The sequence below is a fragment of the Poecile atricapillus genome, chromosome 21 (assembly GCF_030490865.1).
Source record: "Poecile atricapillus isolate bPoeAtr1 chromosome 21, bPoeAtr1.hap1, whole genome shotgun sequence".
NCBI lineage: Eukaryota > Metazoa > Chordata > Aves > Passeriformes > Paridae > Poecile > Poecile atricapillus.
The window spans coordinates 6,818,526-6,837,325 of NC_081269.1; the positions used below are offsets into that span (position 1 = coordinate 6,818,526).

Here is an 18,800-nt window from a genome sequence, read left to right on the forward strand (position 1 = left end):
GGGGAGCTGAGCTCCATCCCCAGCCCTGGGGAGCTGAGCTCCATCCCCAGCCCTGGGGAGCTGAGCTCCATCCCCAGCCCTGGGGAGCTGAGCTCCATCCCCAGCCCTGGGGAGCTGAGCTCCATCCCCAGCCCTGGGGAGCTGAGCTCCATCCCCAGCCCTGGGGAGCTGAGTTCCATCCCCAGCCCTCGGGAGCTGAGCTCCATCCCCAGCCCTGGGGAGCTGAGCTCCATCCCCAGCCCTCTGCAGACAGGACGTGCCCAGGAGCCAGCAGCGTTTCCAGGTGGGGAGTCTGCCTTGGGAAAGGAATGAGGAATATGCAGCCACACTGTCCCTGTGAGCCTGCATGCACAGACATGTCCTGCTCACCCTCTCCTCTTCCCCTCCTCCCCTGTTATTTGTCACCCCTGTTCGTCCAGGTGGGGCTCAGGGACTCAGGAATTCGCTGATCCCGTCCCTTGCAGAGCCAGCAGAGCACAGGCACTTTCTCTGCACACAGTGAGGGCTGCCAGGTGAGCACCACCCTTGTTGGACCCGGCAGAACCCACCCAGGCACCCCAAACCCATCCAAAAGCCAATGCTCCTGCTCCTGAGCTGCACAGTGACAGGGCCAGCAGCTCAGCTGAGCCTCCCCTTTCTCTCCACCCCAAAGAGGATCCTACACCAAACCCCTCTGCTTTCATCCCCCAAATCCCACTGTGGTGGTGTCTCCAGTGAGCACCAGGACGTGAGCACAGCCCAGCAAAGCATCTCATACCCCAGGGTCTGAACAAACTGCAGGGGCAAAGCTCCACATGGACCCAAATTTTTGTCCAAATGTCTCTTTTTGTTTTAAGCAGGAGACGTTCTCAGTCTGCCATTTAAAACCATCCAAACCCCAAAGCAAGCAGCAGCGAGACACTTCTCTGCCATAGGAAAATATCAAAAAGTATCAACAAAGATATCAAAAAGCATCACCAAACCCCACTCTTGGTTTAAAAAACACGTGTAACAATATCCTGAAAGTTAACAGGAATGGGTGTGTTTGCAGTCTCCATGGCTGATACTTCTTTTTTTGGGGTTTTTTTGGTGGATTTTTTTTTTTTTCCCAAAAAAATCCCGTGTCCCAAAGCCTCCAGGCCACCTGGCTGTGGCACATCTGTCCCAGCTGCACTCTGTGACTCTGCTGGGTCACTGCTCCACCTGGCACGGCTCCATCCATCCACGGGCAGCCAGTCCCTGCCCAGCCACGCTCAGACAGGAGCCAGAGCCGCACAAAGGGGGATCCGGGCAGCAGGGAGCGAGGTGAGGTCCTGACCCCCCCGTTCCATCCCCTGCTCAGAACAGGAGCTGCTCACTGTTGGCATCCCAGCAGCCCATCCAGGCCAGCTGTGCCGCCCATTTGCCGCTGGCTACCACTCGCAGCTTGTTCTGGTCGAATTTCCAGTACTGCTCATCCCGAAAGAAGTAGAGGGAGCCGTCTCGGTGTGTGAGAGCCCCGGCCGTGCCCGGGGGCAGCCCTGCCCAGTCCCGCAGGCTGCGGGGGTAGTAGGGCTCCACGCCCAGCGGCTCCTCGCCCAGCACGAAGTACTTGGGGCCTTTGAAGAGGACGAGCCGGCGGAGCTGCTGGAAGTAGAGAGCGGTGTCCGGGTGCCGAGGGAGCCCCAGGGCGCTGCATTTTCGGGGGAATCCTGCCTCCAGCTTGGAGCCGGCGTAGCGCCAGCATCGGCCGCCTGCGGGGAACGGGGAGGGGTCAGAGCACACCCTGGTAGGGTCTGTGGCAGGAGGAGATCCAGATGTGGACAGACTCTGCCACAGGACCAGCCTTGTGAAGTGCCAGTGACATCCATCCCACCGGTGACCCAACAGGAACCACTGCGGGGCTGCCCCGAGGACCAGGCTGGGGGGAAACTGAGGCACGGCAGCTCAGGGGCTTGAAGGAATGGAAAAGGACCACCAGGGACAGAGCGAGGCCACCACCATGCTGGCAAACCTCCCCCTGATCCTGCACAGCGAATGGGGAGTCACAAACAGATCCAGCTGAGGCTGGGACATCCCAGACCAGCACGGAATTGAGATGGGGAGCGGTGGCTTGGATGTCCCCACAGCGCCCTGTCCCCACAACAGGGCAGACAAAAGCCCCTTTCTGCTCACAAGGCACAGCCTGACGCAGCCCTGGGGAGGATGGAGGGAGTGGTGAGGGCTGGGGGGGCAGAGGGGCTTTGGCTCTGCCCCAGCTGCAGCACAAAGCCCCTTTTCTGAACAGCCAGTGACTGCTTTCCCCTAAAAGCTGGGGCTGACCCTGGCAGCCAGGCTGCCTGGTTTGACCTTCCTCTCCCCATCTGGCTGCCAGGCAGCTCAGGGATGGTATTCCAGACATTGGGGCAGTTTATGGATGGTATCCCAGCTCCTGGGGCAGTTTATGGATGGTATCCCAGCTCCTGGGGCAGTTTATGGATGATATCCCAGCTCCTGGGGCAGTTTATGGATGGTATCCCAGCTCCTGGGGCAGTTTATGGATGATATCCCAGCTCCTGGGGCAGTTTATGGATGGTATCCCAGCTCCTGGGGCAGTTTATGGATGGTATCCCAGATCTTGGGGCAGTTTATGGATGGTATCCCAGCTCCCAGAGCAGCTCAGCCTCCAGGCACAACACAGGGATCCACATGCACCATTAACCCCCCACACACCCCTGCACCTCGTGGTTTGGGGAGCATTTTCTCCCCAAGACCCACCACAGCACCTGGATTTGCTTTGGCACTCCAGTGAGCGCTGATGGGGAAACTGAGGCACAAGGAGGTGATGTGGCTGCCAGGGCCATGTGGCTCATGCATGGCAGAGCACCAAGCCCAGGGTTTTGCACAGCCAGGACGCAGCAATGCCCCAGCTCTGCTCAGGGACACAAACAGGAGCTGTGTGGCTCCAGCCAGACCCAGACAACCACACCACAGGCAGGGGCAGCCCCGAGGGGAGCCCCCTGGCCGGGCCTCACCCACCTTTGAAGAAGTAGAACTTCCCAGTGAGCTGGGACCAGGTGCAGGCGTCGATGCTGGCGGGGAGGCCGGGCCAGCGTGGCTGCAGTGGCCGTGGCTCGCTGGCGTTGCCGCTCGCCGACACCACCCAGTAGTGGCTGCCCTTGAAGATGTAGAGGTTGTGATCCCCGTCTGTGAGGCAGAGGGAGGGTGCCCCAGGTGAGAAATTTTATTGAACCACCCCTGCCCAGCTCCTCTCTCCTCCCCGTGGTGATTTGGGGATCCTCAGGGTTTGGATGTTTCCTCCTGCCTTTCCAGCCACCCCCTCAGCTTCCATAATTCATTGCCTCCCCTCCAGCCGTGAGAGGATAAATGCTGATCACAGTTCAAGGCTTATCTTGCACAGCTCAGCTCCTGCAGTGATTAATCCTTGCCGTGGCCCAAGTTTTAGGATGTTTTCCCTGCTCCTGACACATCTCTGTGGCCTCAAGGTGCACTGTTTCACTGTGCATCAGTGATGCCACCAGTGCCAGGAGCTGTGGAGCAGCCAAACCCCCCTGTCCCACCACGGGGAGCTGCAGCAGCACTGGGACAAGGGCTAGGGGTGCACGTTTTGGGAGAGGCTCACGCTGGCCAACACCCACCAGCGGTTATGGCGTCGAAGAAGGAGTGGCAGTAATAGGTGCTGAGGCTCCTCTGCTCTCGGTCCCTGCTGTACAGGTCCGTGTTCCAATCCTGGAAGTGAGTGAAGACTTTTCCTGGGAGCTGGATGGCCGAGCCCTTGGAGGGCTTTCCTGGGATGGAACAAGGGGTGATGAGTCCAGAATAGGGGCAGAGAAACAACTTTTCCCAAAGCACAGGGACTCCCAGGACTCCCAAGACTCCTTGTCCCACTGTCTGGTTCCTATCCCACTCTGTAAGACAGTGGCAAAAATCCCTTGGTACCCCAAAAAACACACACCAGCTGACAAGTGGGCAGCAAACCCAACCTTCCCTGCCCTGGAGGCGCTGGTACCTGTCCCACCTCCTGCCTTTTCCTCCCCAGCCACACACAGGGATGGGCCCCAAGTGACTGCATCCCTCTCCCCTTTCAGGGACCTGCTCCCATCCCTACTGCTCGCTCTCCATCCCAGAGAACAGCCCTGGAGGAACCGAGGGATGCTCAGGGAAGCCGGGCTCACCGTACAAGTTCTGGACGGCCAAGATGTCATCCCAGCTGAGGACAAAATCCTTGCTGAGCTTCTTGTAGTAGGGAGACATCAGGGCGCTCTTGACGGGCGAGTGCTGCAGCCCCAGCGTGTGCCCGACCTCGTGGGCCACCACGATGAAGAGGTTGCGCCCTTTGCCGCTGTGCAGGGACCAGCGCTCAGCACTGTCAAAGTGGGCTTCTCCTCGCAGGGGGAAGAAGGCGTGAGCCAGGGCACCTCCTGGGGACACCAGAGCCATCAGGGACCGCGGCACAGCCGGCACACGCCGCTCTGCTTTGCCTAAATGTGCCTCGGCTTTGGGTCCTGTCGGAGGAGCCCGTGTTCGGAGGGTGTTGTCAGATGGGGAGGGACTATCAGGAACACCTCAGCAGCCTCGCAGGGTTGGGAGGGGGGACCCCAAATCAGGCAGCAAACTGGTGCAAACTGGGCTAGAGACACTGCAGAGCCTCCATCACCCCCAGCCCTCCTCCCTGCCGGGGAAGAGCCCACGTTGTAAAAGAGAAGCTTACGAGGGGGAAGCGACCAGCACCTGGCCCATCGAAGGCGTTGTTGAGTCCATCGTTGTGGTCCCCGTGGAAGAAGGTGAGGCGGATGTCGGCGGGGCCGTCCTGGGCCTCCCAGAACAGCAGGGAGGACACGTTGCTCCAGAGCTCGAAGGCGGCTCTCACGGCCAGGCGCACCTCGTGCTGGGGCAGGTAGGACGGCCAGTTCACCACCCGGTACCGCAGGTGCCGCTTGTACCAGCGCCCACCTGCAACGGGACGAGCTCAGCGAGGCTGGCCCTGGGCTTGTCCTGCCACCCAGGGGCTGCCTGAGAGGGAGGAAACTCCATGGCAATGTCGTGGTTTTCCCGAGCTGAAGTGGAAGTTGAGACAGCTGCGTCACAACGATTAAATCTTTCTGAAGGTGCCACCGCTAGAGCCCAGCCAAGGCTGAAAGCCTGAAACCTCTCTGAGGAGATGAGAAGCTTTGAAGTCAGCTTTTGGCTCATCATCCTCTCCAGAGCCAAATCCAACATGGGACCCTGCTAGGAGCTCCCTGCTGCCTGGTGCCAGCTTCAAGCCCAGAAGATGCAGCCCAAGGACTGGATTTCTGGGAGAGGAGCCAAAGCCACCTCTGGAAAGGTGGGACAAAGGCAAAGGAGTGGGAAGGGCTCAGCAGCACAGCTCAGTGCCCAAGGCTTCCCTAAAAGATTTCAGGGGAGACAGAGCCCTGATACCACCAGGACAGCTGGGGACGAAGATGAAAGGGACAAGACTCGTGACTCCCCCTAAGCTCCCCGGAATCCCCCACCACACAGGAGGGCAAAGATGAGAGTTCACAGAGTCACTGAACAGCATCACAGCCTCCTCCTCCTCCTCCTCCTCCTCCTCCTGCTGCAGGAGGATGACAGGGCTCTCCTGGGGCCGTCCATCGCCAGCCCTGCCAGATGCACAGACAGCCTGACACGGCTCAGAGCCTTTTCTTAATCTCGCCTTCATTTTTCCCATGTCCTAAGCACAGCTGGCCCCGGCCCTCCTGCTCTCTAGGAATCCAGTTACTCATCTGTGAGCCCAGAGAGAGCTCACAAGGGACAAGAGGCCCAGTGCTGGACACACAGGAGCACAGAAGGATGCTTGGAGCAGAGTTAAACCCCTTAACATGGGTGAAATGACTCCCAGGTCAGGCAGCCAAGTGCTGGCAGGTATTTGGTTACTGCTGTGTCCCTAATATGCATTATTAGTGCCAAAGGTCAGCAAAACCCGGAGATAATTTCACTGAGTGCTGGCCCCTGCCCTCCCAGCACTGAATGTGGGGCCATGGTGACCTGGGAGATGCCCAGGAGCAGTGAAACCACCCCAGAGAGCTGAATTCCCCCACAGGTGGGAGTCACCTCTCAAATCACTGCTGACATCAAGTGAAAATAAAGAGCTTTAAAACCTCCAAGTGTGTCCTGGGCTGCATGGGAAGCACCCACAGCAGCCTCCCCATGAGTCCAGGATGGGAGAGCAGAGCATTCCAGACCCCAAGGCCCCCTCGGTGCCGGTGCTCACCGTGCTGTGCCGTGCGCCGTGCCCGGCGTGTCCCGGCAGCGCGGCTGTCGCCGTCATCGGTGCCACACCTGGGCAGGGACATCTGATGGAGCGTGGGGGCATCCAGCAGCCCGCTGGGAGGGAGGTGGGACACCCGCTGGAAATCCCTGCAGAAGTGTTATAAATACATAAAATTTACAGAAATATTTATTTATTTATTTATTTATTTATTTATTTTTTATTTATTTTTTATTTTTTATTTTTTATTTTTTATTTATTTATTTAAATATTATACTATTGGCTTTTCGCAAGTATTAAGATGAATGCTATATGTATAATTTATCAATAGATGTATGTCTGAACTGTCTGCTTAGTTAGGATAATATTCAATGAACAGATGATGGGGACCCTGCTGATTATCAGCACTCACTGACTGTGGAAAGAAAGAGCCAAGGCCCAAATTAAAAGATGATAAGAGAAGAATTAAAACCACAAGCCAAGAAACACACAAGGTGGACCCAAGGAGTGGCCATGCTAAACAGTTCCTGGAAAATGTAAACTAGTTAATAGAAAAGTTTGAACATGCATAAAGTCTATGAATATGCATCAAGTAGATGCAGTAGAAATGGCATATAAAGGGTGTTTCCAAAATACCAGGTGTGCTCTTGGCAGAGAGACAAGCACTCGGCTGTTTTAACCCTTTGCTTTATTGTTTTTGTCTCCTATTGTCTTGTTTTGTTTTGTTTTGTTTTGTTTTGTTTTTTTTATTAAACCTCTTAAAATTTACCAAAAGAGTGAATGTCGTTTTTCACAAAAGGAAGAGAAATATCAGCACCCACATCCAGCCCCCCACACTCTGGTTTTTGGTTGTGTTTGTGGCCGGGGTTTGACCTGATCCAGGGTTTTCACCCCAAAAAACTTCACACCCCAACATCGGAACTTCATCCAGCTGGTAAAACAAGAAGGATTTGGCTCTGCAACCACAGCTGTAAATCACCTCCTAGCAGGGCAAAAACAAACAGGGGAGCCTAAAAATGCCTTTTCCAGTTTATAACCCCGGTTATTCGACTTCGCATTTAATTCTGCATTTGGCTTTGCGCAAGGTCAAGCCCGGGATGCTCCCAGAGCCGAGGTGATGTCTTTAGGAGAAATCCAGGCAGGAGCTGGCAGCTCTTCCCCTCTGACATCTCCCAGCCATCCCCAGGCTCGGCCTCCCCGTGGATTTTATTGCGAGGCGAGCTCGGGGCCATAAAAGGCCAATAAAGCAGCGAGAGGCGGGTGGCAGCAGCCGGCACCCAGCTGCAGGAGCCGGGCACGGAGCCGCCTCTCCAAAAAGGACTGGCTGTGCTTCAGCATCAGACCGTGAGACAGAGAACCTCCAGCTGCAAAAAAAAACCCCTCTGGCTGCAAAAAAAAATCCCCTCAGAGTGCTGGCAGCATCCCTGGAGCTGGAGCTGCTGAGTTCTGACCATGGAGTTGAATAAAAGTGTTATAAGTGCATAATATATTATTGGCTTTTCACAAATATTATAATGAATGTTGTATGTATAAGGTTAGAAAACTTTGTTGTGCTAATATGGTTTCATTTCTGTTATTGATGAAACTTTAAAATAGTGGTATAATACATATATATATATATATATATATATATATGTTAGGTTATAACATGATATTAAAGCACAAATTATTTTTTGTCTGTATAACCCAGAGACTGAAAAGACAGTCAGAGACCCCTCCCTGCATTCTTAGATTATCTTGTCCTCCAAGCCCTCCAGGTGAAGGATTTATTGCACCCATTATTGGAGGATATAAAACCCAGTGGCACCAAGAAGATTGATCTATTGGGAAGGGGGCAAGGTAAAAACTAAACACAGGAACATCAAAAAACTGAAGAAGAATGTATGAATATGTATGAGAATTTATGGATATGTAGTAGGGTTCTGTTTAGGGGACAATCCTTTTTTAGTGAGGTGAATGCAGAGACACCCGGCCATATCTGTATAGTTTATTTTTATCTCCTAATTGTCTTTCTATTAAACTTTTAATTTCTATCAGAAATATGTGAACCTGGTTTTTCTCAGAAGGTTCCTACCTCAGCGCCTCGGTGAACTCGGCGGGGCTGTGCGCGCTCCCCGGCTCCCTGAAGTAGCCGTACTTCTCCAGGAATAGCTGCAAGGAAAAACGGGAAAGGGGCAGCTCAGAGCACGCCTTGGCTTGGGAAAGAGGGGGGAAAAGGAGATGAGATGTCAAACAGTGCTGCAAACCCCAAATGCCCGCTTGTTTTGCTCCTGAGAGCTCTGCGCCTCCTGTGCCTCCTGCGCGTCTCCTCCCCATCCTTTTGGGTGGCTCTTGGGGTTTTTGGCCACCGCACTATGGAGGCGTAGGAGGAAAGGAGAGAGAGATGAAAACCCTCTGCAGCCAGAGGCGACCAAAGGCACAGCTCTAATCGCCCCTGCTCAACTCAGCGATTCCAACAAAGGCCCGAGTGGGGCGGGGTGAGATGGGGTCAGGCTCAGCCTCCCCCCGTTCCCATTCAGGATGTGCTGCTGCAAAAGTGGGGACGCTCCGGGCGCAATTTGCTTTGCCAAACCATTCTTCTTCTTATCGGCCCTTGACACGGACGGAGATTGCCTCTCTGAACTTGCTCCAGCGCTTAAATTGTATGTTAAAGAAAATAAACTGCTCGGGCTGCTCCTCCCCAGCTTTTGGAGGAGTTAATAGCCGGGGTTACAGGAATGCTCCACGCCCGCCTGCCCCACGGCCAGGGATGTCTGCAGGAGACAAACAAGCTGCCCAGCATCCTGTTAGTGCAGCAGAGCCGCGGTTACAGCCATGAATAATAATCAGAATAAAAAGTGAAAGTGGCGGCTTCCCTTCCTCACATCCCAAAGGAGAGAAGTGCTGAGCACCAGGAATGCCACGGGCTGACCCACACAGCAGGGCTGGTGTCCTCTGGGAAAATGGGGGTTTTTAAAGCTGTTTCCCTCCTGGTTGGAGTGTTGACCTCCACTCAGTGCTGCTCCTGACTGTGGGTCACCCACTTCTCCCTTCTGTCCCTGAAGAGGAGGCAGCAGCCCTTCCTGGGCCTTGTCACCCGGCAAGGAGAGGGAATGGTTTATGGATGTGGCAGTCCCGAGCTGTGCCAGGGCCTCTCCCCCTCCTCCTCCTGCCCAAACCTTCTGCCTGCCATGAGCAGTCATCTTCATGTCATCCCCAAAGCCATCCCCGCCCTGCTGCCACCTCCCCGCGGGCAGGGCAGGCACATCCACGAGTGCTCTGCAGACCTCATCTCCTCCACTTTCATCTCCTCCACTTTCATCTCCTCCACTTTCATCTCCTCCTCTGTGTCCCTTCTACCTGGAGCATCCCCCTCCGGCAGAGGACCAGCACAGATTCCTGCCTGGACACGCTCTTTACCCAGCCCCACACAAAGAATTTGGTTGGTTTTCCCACCAAAGCCGCCTGTCGCAGCTGGAGGCTCCAGCAGCTCGTCCCAGCAGTGCCAAGAGCCTGAGCATGGCCAGAGTGACCCGGGCACCTCACACTGGCCAGTGAGTCAGGATAAATCGGGCAAGTGCCACACTGGCAGGGAGAGCATTGGCTTGTTTGTCAGGAAAAGCCACAACACCTCTGCCCAGGGATGGATCATCCAGCCTGGACTTTCCATTCCTCAGGCACACCGGGATAACCCCACCCTTACGGGGGCACCAGGAGGCAAAACCCAGCAGCAGCAGCTCGGGATGAGCATGCAGGGATGGAGGATGTGGGGATGGAGGAGCATCCTGGGGATGGGGTGGCTTGGAATCCTCTGAGTAGTAGTAGAATCTCCTCAGAGAAGGCATCTGGCCCTTTTCCTCTGTGCTTGTATTTTTATGTTGTTCTCCTGCAGAAGCACGAGATCACCAGTTACATATAAGGGTGCAGGGTGAAGATCCCAGTGGTGACATCACTGCAGATAAATGTGAGCTGAGAACACCCAGGATGGAAAGTCCTGGCTCTCACACCACGGTCTGAACCTTTCCTAACACAATTTTGCATTCACTCAGCACAACCTGAAGATCTTTCCTCGCCTGGAACCCAACACTACCCCATCATTAAAGCATGAAAATGCTTTTTCCTCACCATGATCTCATGAAGGCTTGAAAGCCCATCTGGACACGTCAGGGTACACAGTGAAAAAAGCAACTCCTGTCCCAGCAGCTGCTCTTGAGCAGCACCAGAAGGTACAGAGGCCACTGGCTTTATCATTCCTGCCCAGAGCTCCTTGAACTTTGCTACTCCAAGCAAAGCAGCATTTTCTCTGTGGTTTCTGACCTGTGTCACATTGAGGTTCTCACACACAGGCATCAACTCTCCGGCTGCAAAACCATCAGGAGAAATTCTGTTACATTTTCTAGACACATCTACTGAGGGTGATGGTGATCCTGGAAACACAGAGCTGCAGGAGAGGGATGTGCTGATCCCCCATGCCGTCAGGTATTTATCCGAGCACAGAGCACACATATCCAAGGAGTTTTGGGGGTCCAGGGGAAGCCAAGAGCTCCATGGCACAGTGTCCTGTGCCCAAAGCAGTGCTCGAGGCTCCTCCAGCACTGCACAGCCCCCCAGAGCCCAGCCAGGCTCTGGCAGGGCTGGCTGGAATCTGGCACCAGCCCATTAAACATCTCCTGAGACTGCCATGCAAAGTCTGGCCGTGCTGGGAAAACCCCCTCCCTCCTGCCCCAGACGGGGAAATGCTCTTTTCCGTACAATGGGAAAAGAAAAACAGCAGGAAACCAAGAGAAACATTAATATGAAATATGCCCAGTTTCCCCTCGAAGGAAGGAGGACGGATCTGGCTCCTGGGAGCCGGTGCTGGGGCAGAGAAGCCCCTGGGGCTGCAGCAGGGACAGCAGGAGGAGTCTGGGGGAGACAGAGGGACCCTTCCCATCTCAGGGCTCTGATGTGGAGCCTGTTGCAACCCTGGAAATCATCCCTGCCTTGGCTAAAGCCAAGGAAACACCTTGCCCTCGACCACAGGCATCCCGGGTGGAAGGCAGCCAGCAGCAAACACAATTATCCCTCCCTGCCTGGAAGCTGGGATAACGAGAGTGCCGAGACATCAGGCTCCACTCCTGCCTGCTCTCCCCTCCAGACACGCCGGCTCTGGCTCCTTTCCAGCAGCTGAGTACCAGAGAAGCCTCACACTGAGCTCCTGCTGACCGTGCTCCCTCTGCTCTCTGGGTACAAACCCAGTGCAGGGTGGTCAAGCGCTTTGGGTCGTGATTGCAGGCGCTGCCACCACAAGCTGCACCTTCAAAGTCTTCTGTTTTAAATCATGACACAGCCCAGGTGGATCCTAAACCCTGGTTCCAGCATCCCCAGGCTCATTCCACATCATCTCATCACCAGAATGAGCACAGCAGCTCCTGCTTTTCATCCTCAGTTTCCCCCAGCGCACACACACGAGGAGAGCTGGCCCGGGCCGTGTTTTGGCGTGGTCACAGAAGGAGAAGCGGCTCCTCCTGCCCACGGGGTCCCTGCTGCCTGTGAGCTGCCTCCAGAAGATGTCACATCAATTAAAAACGCTCATTTGCTTCCGCTCATCCCTGCAAAGCCTCAGGCAGAGTCCGCACGCCGCTTTTGTTTAAGTGTGTGTATAAATATCTCTGTAAATATTATATCCACAGACACTGGGAGACACACGAGAAGGGGCATTAGCAAGCACAGAGCCTGGTCATCCTCCCACTGCAAAGGCAGAGAAACCTCAGCTGATTCTCACACTTAAAGCCCCAAGCTCTGCCTGGCTGCTGGATGTTCCCCTGCTGTGCCTAACCCAGTCCTGAAGGAATCTCCTGTCCCGCCTACCACTCCTAAAAATCTACTTTAGCAGCAAATAATGCACTTGTCACTAAAAATGGGGAGCTGGGGGTCTTCTAAACTCCTTTTATTTAACAATTGTGTTGTTTATAGTATAAATAAATAATGAGATAGAGTATTTCTCTCGATCTTCTAAAGCTGAGAAGCAGTAAGCCAGGTCTAACTAAAACCCCTCCTGGTTTCACTGTTTGGATGTAGCTTGGAACAACTTGGTCTGGTGGAAAGTGTCCCTGCCCATGGCTGGGGGTGGGATGAGATGAGCTTTAAGATCCCTTCTGACCCACACCAATCCATGATTCTCTGATAACTCCTTGGGAAGCAGCCGGCAGCTTTGTCCCGGTACTGCCAGCACCCCACACCCCGATGGGCTGCAGCACCAAAACTCCCAAATGCGACCCAAAACACTTGGGGAAAACAGGGGAAAACACTGGGCTTGGCCAAACCTTCCCCTGCGAATACCAGAGCAGCTGACAAACCAGTTTGGTCATGCAGACTGCTTGTGTTTTCGTGTCTAAGGACAGAAAGGAAGCGAGCCTTGCCCTCCAGCGGGGTGGGAGCCGGGGGAAGGCGCCGCAGCCCCCAGCCCGGCGGGCGATGTTTGCCCTGACAAGTGGGGATTGTTTGGGGGAGAAGCAGGAAGAAAGCCGGGCTGTTTGTGCTGCGGTGACTCACGGGGTGTAAATCACACCGGGACACTCGCTCACCACATCCGCAGCAGCGGCAGCGGCTCAGGGATGCGATCTCACGGGTGTTACAGAGCCCAGAGATGCCTCAGAGGGGCGATTCCTCCTCCTCTCCTCCTCTCCTTCCATCGCCGTGCTGAGGCTGAACAGCAGGGTGGTTTTGTACAGGGAGGAGGATTTCTCTGCCTTGTTTCAGAAGGAAGATGTGGGATGCTCTGTGCCCCAGCTGACCCCCGAGCCCCACCGTCCCTGTGTGGTACCCGGGACCCTCCCTCCATCCAGCTGTGCTCAGCATCCTGCATCCCAACTGGCTGCCTGCTCCCTAAAGCTGCTCAGCTGGACACTGGAGCATTTCCCAGCATAAACACAGCCCAGAGCCCAAAAAGTGAGGCCTTGGTTCGATAAGTGGGAGAAGTCGGTGTGCACCAGATATTGCAAGATGGAAAGGAGAAAGGCAGGACAGGGCAGGGAGAAAAAATTGGAAAAAAAATCTAAAATGAGAATTATTCGGTTCATTAGTCCTGTTTCCATTCCCTGCTTTTCTCAAATTTCTCCCCAGTTTTTATTTCCATCAAAACAGACCTGGAGCTTCTCACACAAATCTCTGCAGGGACTTCATTGTCCTTTGTCCTTGGCTCCACAGAACCTCACCGTGCTCCTCAGTCCCACCACGGGCTGAGATCTCACGTGTCCCGTGTATTTTACACAATTCCCCCAGGATCAGGGAATCTCGGGCATTCCCACCCCCCCAGCTGCTGTCTGAGCACAGCCCAGCCAGGCACCAGCTCTGCCAAACAATCTGCTCTCTTACATTGGGCCCTCTCCTATCTGTAGCTGATAAGATGATTTTGCATACGAATGTTTCAAATTAAATTTTCGAATTTTTCCTTATTTTTTTAATTTATTTTTTTTAGCTGCAATTGATACGGGTTCAGTGAAAACGTGGGCACCAGCCAGGAAAAGCACACAACTGGACATTTTCACAGTATTATGCAGCTAAGTTTACACAACCTATTGTTGCTAACTGTGGCTTTTTAAAAAGAATTTAAAAAAAAATAATAAAATTTTAGAAGCAAAGCCTGGAAGTGCTCTGAAAGCCACAAGCCACCAGAACTATTTGATGTTATGGGAGAATTTCAGCTTCCTCCTAAAAGAAAATGAACTGCTTAGTTTATTTAGACGAGTTCCACACCCCAGCCTCTGCATTTCCATTGTGTGTGTTGTCCCAAAGTCCCTGGCCAGCACAGTACGTCCCCTTGGGGAAACTGAGGCAGGGAGACAGGAAAGTCACTTGCCCAGAAACTCCTCACAAGGGATCTGCCACAATCCTGGGATCTGTTCTGAAGCTTCAAGGGAGAAGAACTCAGAAGTCACCAATGAGGAGTGGAAAGGCAAGTTTGGATTGTTAAAGCAGTTGTTCCCAATCAGTTGTTTTTCTTTTAAAGTGAATTTTAAATTATTGGTTTTCTGAGCATTAAAATCTTTACAGATTTATTTTCTCCAGGTGGCATGAGGGGCTGAGGTTTGTGCACAGTGGGAAAAGCACAACTATTAATGACCTCTCTGAAGCTGCATCTCCCAGCAGAAGAAACCTGGCATCAAAACAAGCCTCTGAGCATTCCTGAGCACTTTTCCTCTCAGAGCATGTGCTCAAAATCCCAATTAATTCACCAGGGCTTGCTGGCTGAGGTTGAAAATTAAGCATTTGTGCAAATGTACATTGGATCGAGGCCTAAACAAGAAAAAATCCCCAATATGAGCCTTTGTTCACCGGCCAAATCTCACACCTTTGTCCTCCCAAGACAAACAGGAATGGATGGTGGCACGGGGTGACAATGACAGCAGGACAAACAGAATAAATCCAAACAGAGGTGATGGGAACAATCCTGGGGAGAGGCAGGCAGGGGAAGGACTGGCTTTTGTCCCCTCCTGATACAGGGAGATGGGAAGGTTTGCAGGTGTACATCACCTGTGGGGACACCTGGACACAGGTTGAGAGAGCTGGGTTGTTCATCCTGGACAAGAGAAGGCTCCAGGGACACACAGAGCCCCATCCGGTGCCTAAAGGGGCTCCAGGAGAGCTCAAAAAAGATTTTGGACAAAGGCAAGGAGAGAAAGGACAAGGAGGAACGGCTTAAGATGAAATAGGGCAGACTTGGATTAGATATTGGGAAGGAATTGTTCCCTGTGAAGGTGAGGCCCTGGCACAGGGTGCCCAGAGCAGCTGTGGCTGCCCCATCCCTGGAAGATTCCAGGTTGGGTTGGACAGGGCTTGGAGCAACCTGGGATAGTGGAAATGTCCCTGCCCATGGCAGGGGGTGAAATGGGATGAGTTCTAGGTCCAGTCTAACCCAAACCATTCTGTGATTCTCTGTGGCCACAGCCCCAGGCATTCCAACACAGCCCAATGGCACAGCCCCATCTCCAGCTGGCACAGCCACTCACCTGTGCCACACTCACTGCGTGTACCCAGGGCACACGGGGGTGCACAGGAACCAGGGGCTCGTGGGCACTCACCTGGGGTGGGGATGTGCTCTGGGGACACATTCATACCTATGGCACGGGCACACCAGGGACATGGGCACACCTGGGACATGGGCACACCAGGGACATGGGCACACCAGGGACATAGTGACACCAGGGACATGGGCACAGGGACATGGGCACACCTGGGACATGGGCACACCAGGGACATGGGCACACCTGGGACATGGGCACACCTGGGACATAGTGACACCAGGGACATGGGCACAGGGACATGGGCACACCTGGGACATGGGCACACCAGGGACATGGGCACACCAGGGACATGGGCACACCTGGGACATAGTGACACCAGGGTCATGGGCACACCTGGGACATGGGCACACCAGGGACATAGTGACACCAGGGACATGGGCACACCTGGGACATGGGCACACCAGGGACATGGGCACACCTGGGACATAGTGACACCAGGGACATGGGCACACCTATGGCACGGACTCAGTGGGGACACGCACAGCCGGGGCTGGGGGACATGGGCACATCAGGGACACGGGCACAGGGACATGGGCACATCAGGGACACGGTTGCCACGGCCACAAGCGAACACGGAGGGGACGCACACCCAGGACCCGCTCCCGCCCCTTCCCTCCCCGCCGGTGCCGGTGCCGGTGCCGGTGCCGGTGCCGGTGCCGGTGCCGGTGCCGGTGCCGCTCCTACCTCCGCCTGCCGCCGCTGCCCCATTGCGGTGGCTGCGGGCCGAGCAGCCGCCAGCAGCCCCATGGCCAGGGCTGCCCGCAGCGCCGCTGCCATCCCCGCTCCGCTCCGCTCCGCTCCGCTCGCCGCCCGCCGCCGCCGCCCCTCCCCGCCCCGGCCCCGGGGGCGGCCCCAGCTCCAGCCCTCCAGCCCCGGCCGAGGGCCGGGCTCCGGCAGCAGCACCGAGCCGAGGGGCTGTCCCTGCTCGGGGCTCCCCCCCTGTGCTACCCAGCCCGGGGGAATGACCCCGTGCGTGCCCTGTCCCCTGTCCCCTGTCCCCCGGGAGCATCCCGCTGCCGGCGCGTCTCTCCTGCCAGCTGGGACAGTGCTCTGCGCGCTTTGAAAAGTGGAAAAGAGAAAGCAATTCCAGCTTTTCCTAAACCTGTGTTCATGGCCCAGCACACGCGGAGGCAGGGTCGTGCTGTGGGCCAGCACTTGCCATGAGCTCAGCGGCACAGAAGCTGGGCCAGCGGTGCAACCCCTCCTCAGGCAAAATCTACACTTTAGAGCAGTGCTCCCTCAAGCTTTACATGATAACCACACTCTCAGGGCTGTGGTTTATACTCCTTCTGCTTAAATTTCCCTCCCAGCTGTTTGCTGCACCGTGTCAGTGTCACAGCTCTCCTGCAGCTCACACACAGCTGATGATCTTGAGGGTTGCAGTGACAAGTCAACAGCTCTGTTTACTCACAGCAGTATTTTGTTCCACTATTTTGTTTTAATTTGACTAAAGCAAAAGGATGTTTTGATTCAGCTTTGGTTCAAGGGGAAAATGAATAGGATGTGACTTGTCTGCTTTTGTTTTCATGCCAGCTTCAACCCCACACCTATTTTAAAGCTCCCAGGCTCCTTCCTCCACTTTTTAATCATAACCAAAACCTAAAGTTACAGAAGCCTCTGTTGAGTGCAGCTTGAAGAGAGCTGCAGAGGGCCTGTGACACTTTGCTTTAGAGCTGGACAGGGATATAGGGAAGGGAAGCAGCATTTGAAGGAGAGAATCCACAAATGATCCACAAATGATCCACATAACATGGAAAAATAGGGAAGTCACGGAGCTAAAAGATAATAAATAAGGGAGAAATGAATGTTTTGTGGCTGGGCCAGTAAGAACTGACTGAGGAGCTGCTGGAGAGCACGGTGGGCAGCTGGCACAGCCTGAGGGATGGTGTGAGGGGAATACTCAGCCCTGGCAGCAGGGAGAGCCAAGGGATGGCCTCTCCTCACACAGGTCAGCCTCACGCTTCCTTTCAAAACAAGAGCAGCTCTGTCTGCAAATGTATCCGTGTTTGTGTCGTATCTAGGAAGCAACTGATCCATCTGCTCTTCCACTTAAGAATATGGATGATGAGAAAGTGACTGGCTGGGCTCCAGGCAGAGGCAGGAAACTCCCTCCTCTGCTCATTGTAATGTGGGGAAGCGTCTGGGAGGGCACCTGCAGCCTCCGGAGCCGCCAGCTTTCCGACCGGGCATTTCCCGGGGCTGCTGCCTTAGTCCTCAGGGGTTTTGGCATTCAGATGGAGAAGAATTCATCCCAGCCTTGGGGATGCCAAATCATATTTCTCTGCAGACTTTTGGCTGGGAGTATAAAGATGTTTATCCAGCTGCTGTAATCAGAGCGGTATCAGGAACAGAAATACTATCTCATGGAAAGGTGAACAGATTTCCGGCTTCTTCAGTTCTTCAGTAGGTGAAAACTCAGAAATGAGGCAAAAAAAAAAAGTTTCAGTCCTTGTAATTTCTACCCCAAAACTGAAACCTAACCAGTCATGCCTGTGGCAGAGAACCAATGAATGCTTTTGTAAAGCATTCACAAAGAGTATGATAAATAGATCCCTACAAGCCCTGGTTGCCTAATCATTCCTGATTTCTTGTGTTTCTAGAGAAAGCCCCTCCTCTCCCTTGAGTTTAACTCAGAAGATCTCAGTGCACTCACTGAGCTCAATTTCCAAACCCTTTCCTAAAGACACCTCCCAGCTCAGAGAACCGGAGTGTTCCTAATTTAATATCATTTGCATATTGACCTGTAAACATCACAGAGAACTAAATGTGATCACCACAGGTGTGGAGTCCAGCATGGGGGAGGCTGGATTGTCCACAGGGGCACATCAAGAGCAGCTGAGCACTGCAGAGAGAAGTGCTGAAGCACCAGTGGATCCTTGTCTGGGGTGAAATCCAAGAGTTCATAAACCAACATTATGAAACAGCTCTTGTGAGCTTTCTCAGAGCAGCTCTGAGTGTTTATTGTGACTGATAAGCAAATAGCAACCCTGTTACTCCTCTGTGGCAGTTCCTAACCGAGATGGATGTGATGCACAAGAACCTACCATCAAAAACCTTTAAAGCTCTGCACTGAAAACGGGTTCAAGTTGTTCCTTTTCATCCTTTTCAGAACAGCAGTTCTTCAGATGTTTGCTGCTGTACAGCAGCAGGATGGCTCAGTGGGTGCTGTGCCAGGCAATGTCCAAAATCCTCATCCTGCTGCTGGAAAGTGGCCAGAGCTGGGACTTTGGATCAGGTCAGATGGGCCCAGTCACTGCTTTCCCTCCCAACCCCAGCCTGCAAGAGCCAAATTCTTTACCAAGGCACAAGCAGCTTAACGCTCCTTGGGCTGCCACAAGAGTGAAGCTTTTCTGCTCAGTTTTCTGGGTACTTCATTTGTGCACACTAAGTTCTCACAGGTCAAAGGACCTTCCTGTGTCCTTAAAATGTGTTAGAAAGTCTGTCTTGCCCAGTATCCTGTCTCAAACAGAGCCAGGAACAGACACCACAAGGGTGTTACAGAGAAAATGCTAAGTCTGCAGACTTCCTTTGGCTTTACCTTTTGTGTGTAGAGTTCCTGGAAGTCA

General features: G+C 54.0%; 1 protein-coding gene across 2 annotated transcripts; it reads right to left on the reverse strand.

The window, feature by feature from the left end:
- Nucleotides 1–1,100: 1,100 nt before the first annotated feature.
- On the reverse strand, nt 1,101–16,059 carry MMP28 (matrix metallopeptidase 28). 2 transcript variants are annotated; one of them, XM_058854706.1, is made up of 8 exons: nt 15,919–16,059; nt 8,265–8,341; nt 6,194–6,339; nt 4,690–4,911; nt 4,134–4,379; nt 3,597–3,746; nt 2,977–3,144; nt 1,101–1,712 (listed from the first exon to the last, which is right to left on the reverse strand). In XM_058854706.1, the coding sequence occupies exons 1-8, from the start codon at nt 16,009–16,011 to the stop codon at nt 1,318–1,320; spliced, it is 1,497 nt and encodes a 498-aa protein (XP_058710689.1). In that variant the 5' UTR covers nt 16,012–16,059; the 3' UTR covers nt 1,101–1,317. The 2 variants fall into 2 exon arrangements, with proteins under 2 accessions (XP_058710689.1, XP_058710688.1); XM_058854705.1 differs by having other exon boundaries at nt 4,134–4,463.
- Nucleotides 16,060–18,800: the final 2,741 nt, after the last annotated feature.

Coding starts and splice junctions, on each gene's coding strand:
- MMP28 (XM_058854705.1), bottom strand. CDS start 16,011: ATGGCAGCGGCGCTGCGGGCAGCCCTGGCCATGGGGCTGCTGGCGGCT. Junction 6,340..8,264: donor GAGTTCACCGAGGCGCTGAG/GTAGGAACCTTC, acceptor ACACTTCTGCAG/GGATTTCCAGCGGGTGTCCC. Junction 4,464..4,689: donor CAACGCCTTCGATGGGCCAG/GTGCTGGTCGCT, acceptor CTCCTCCGACAG/GACCCAAAGCCGAGGCACAT.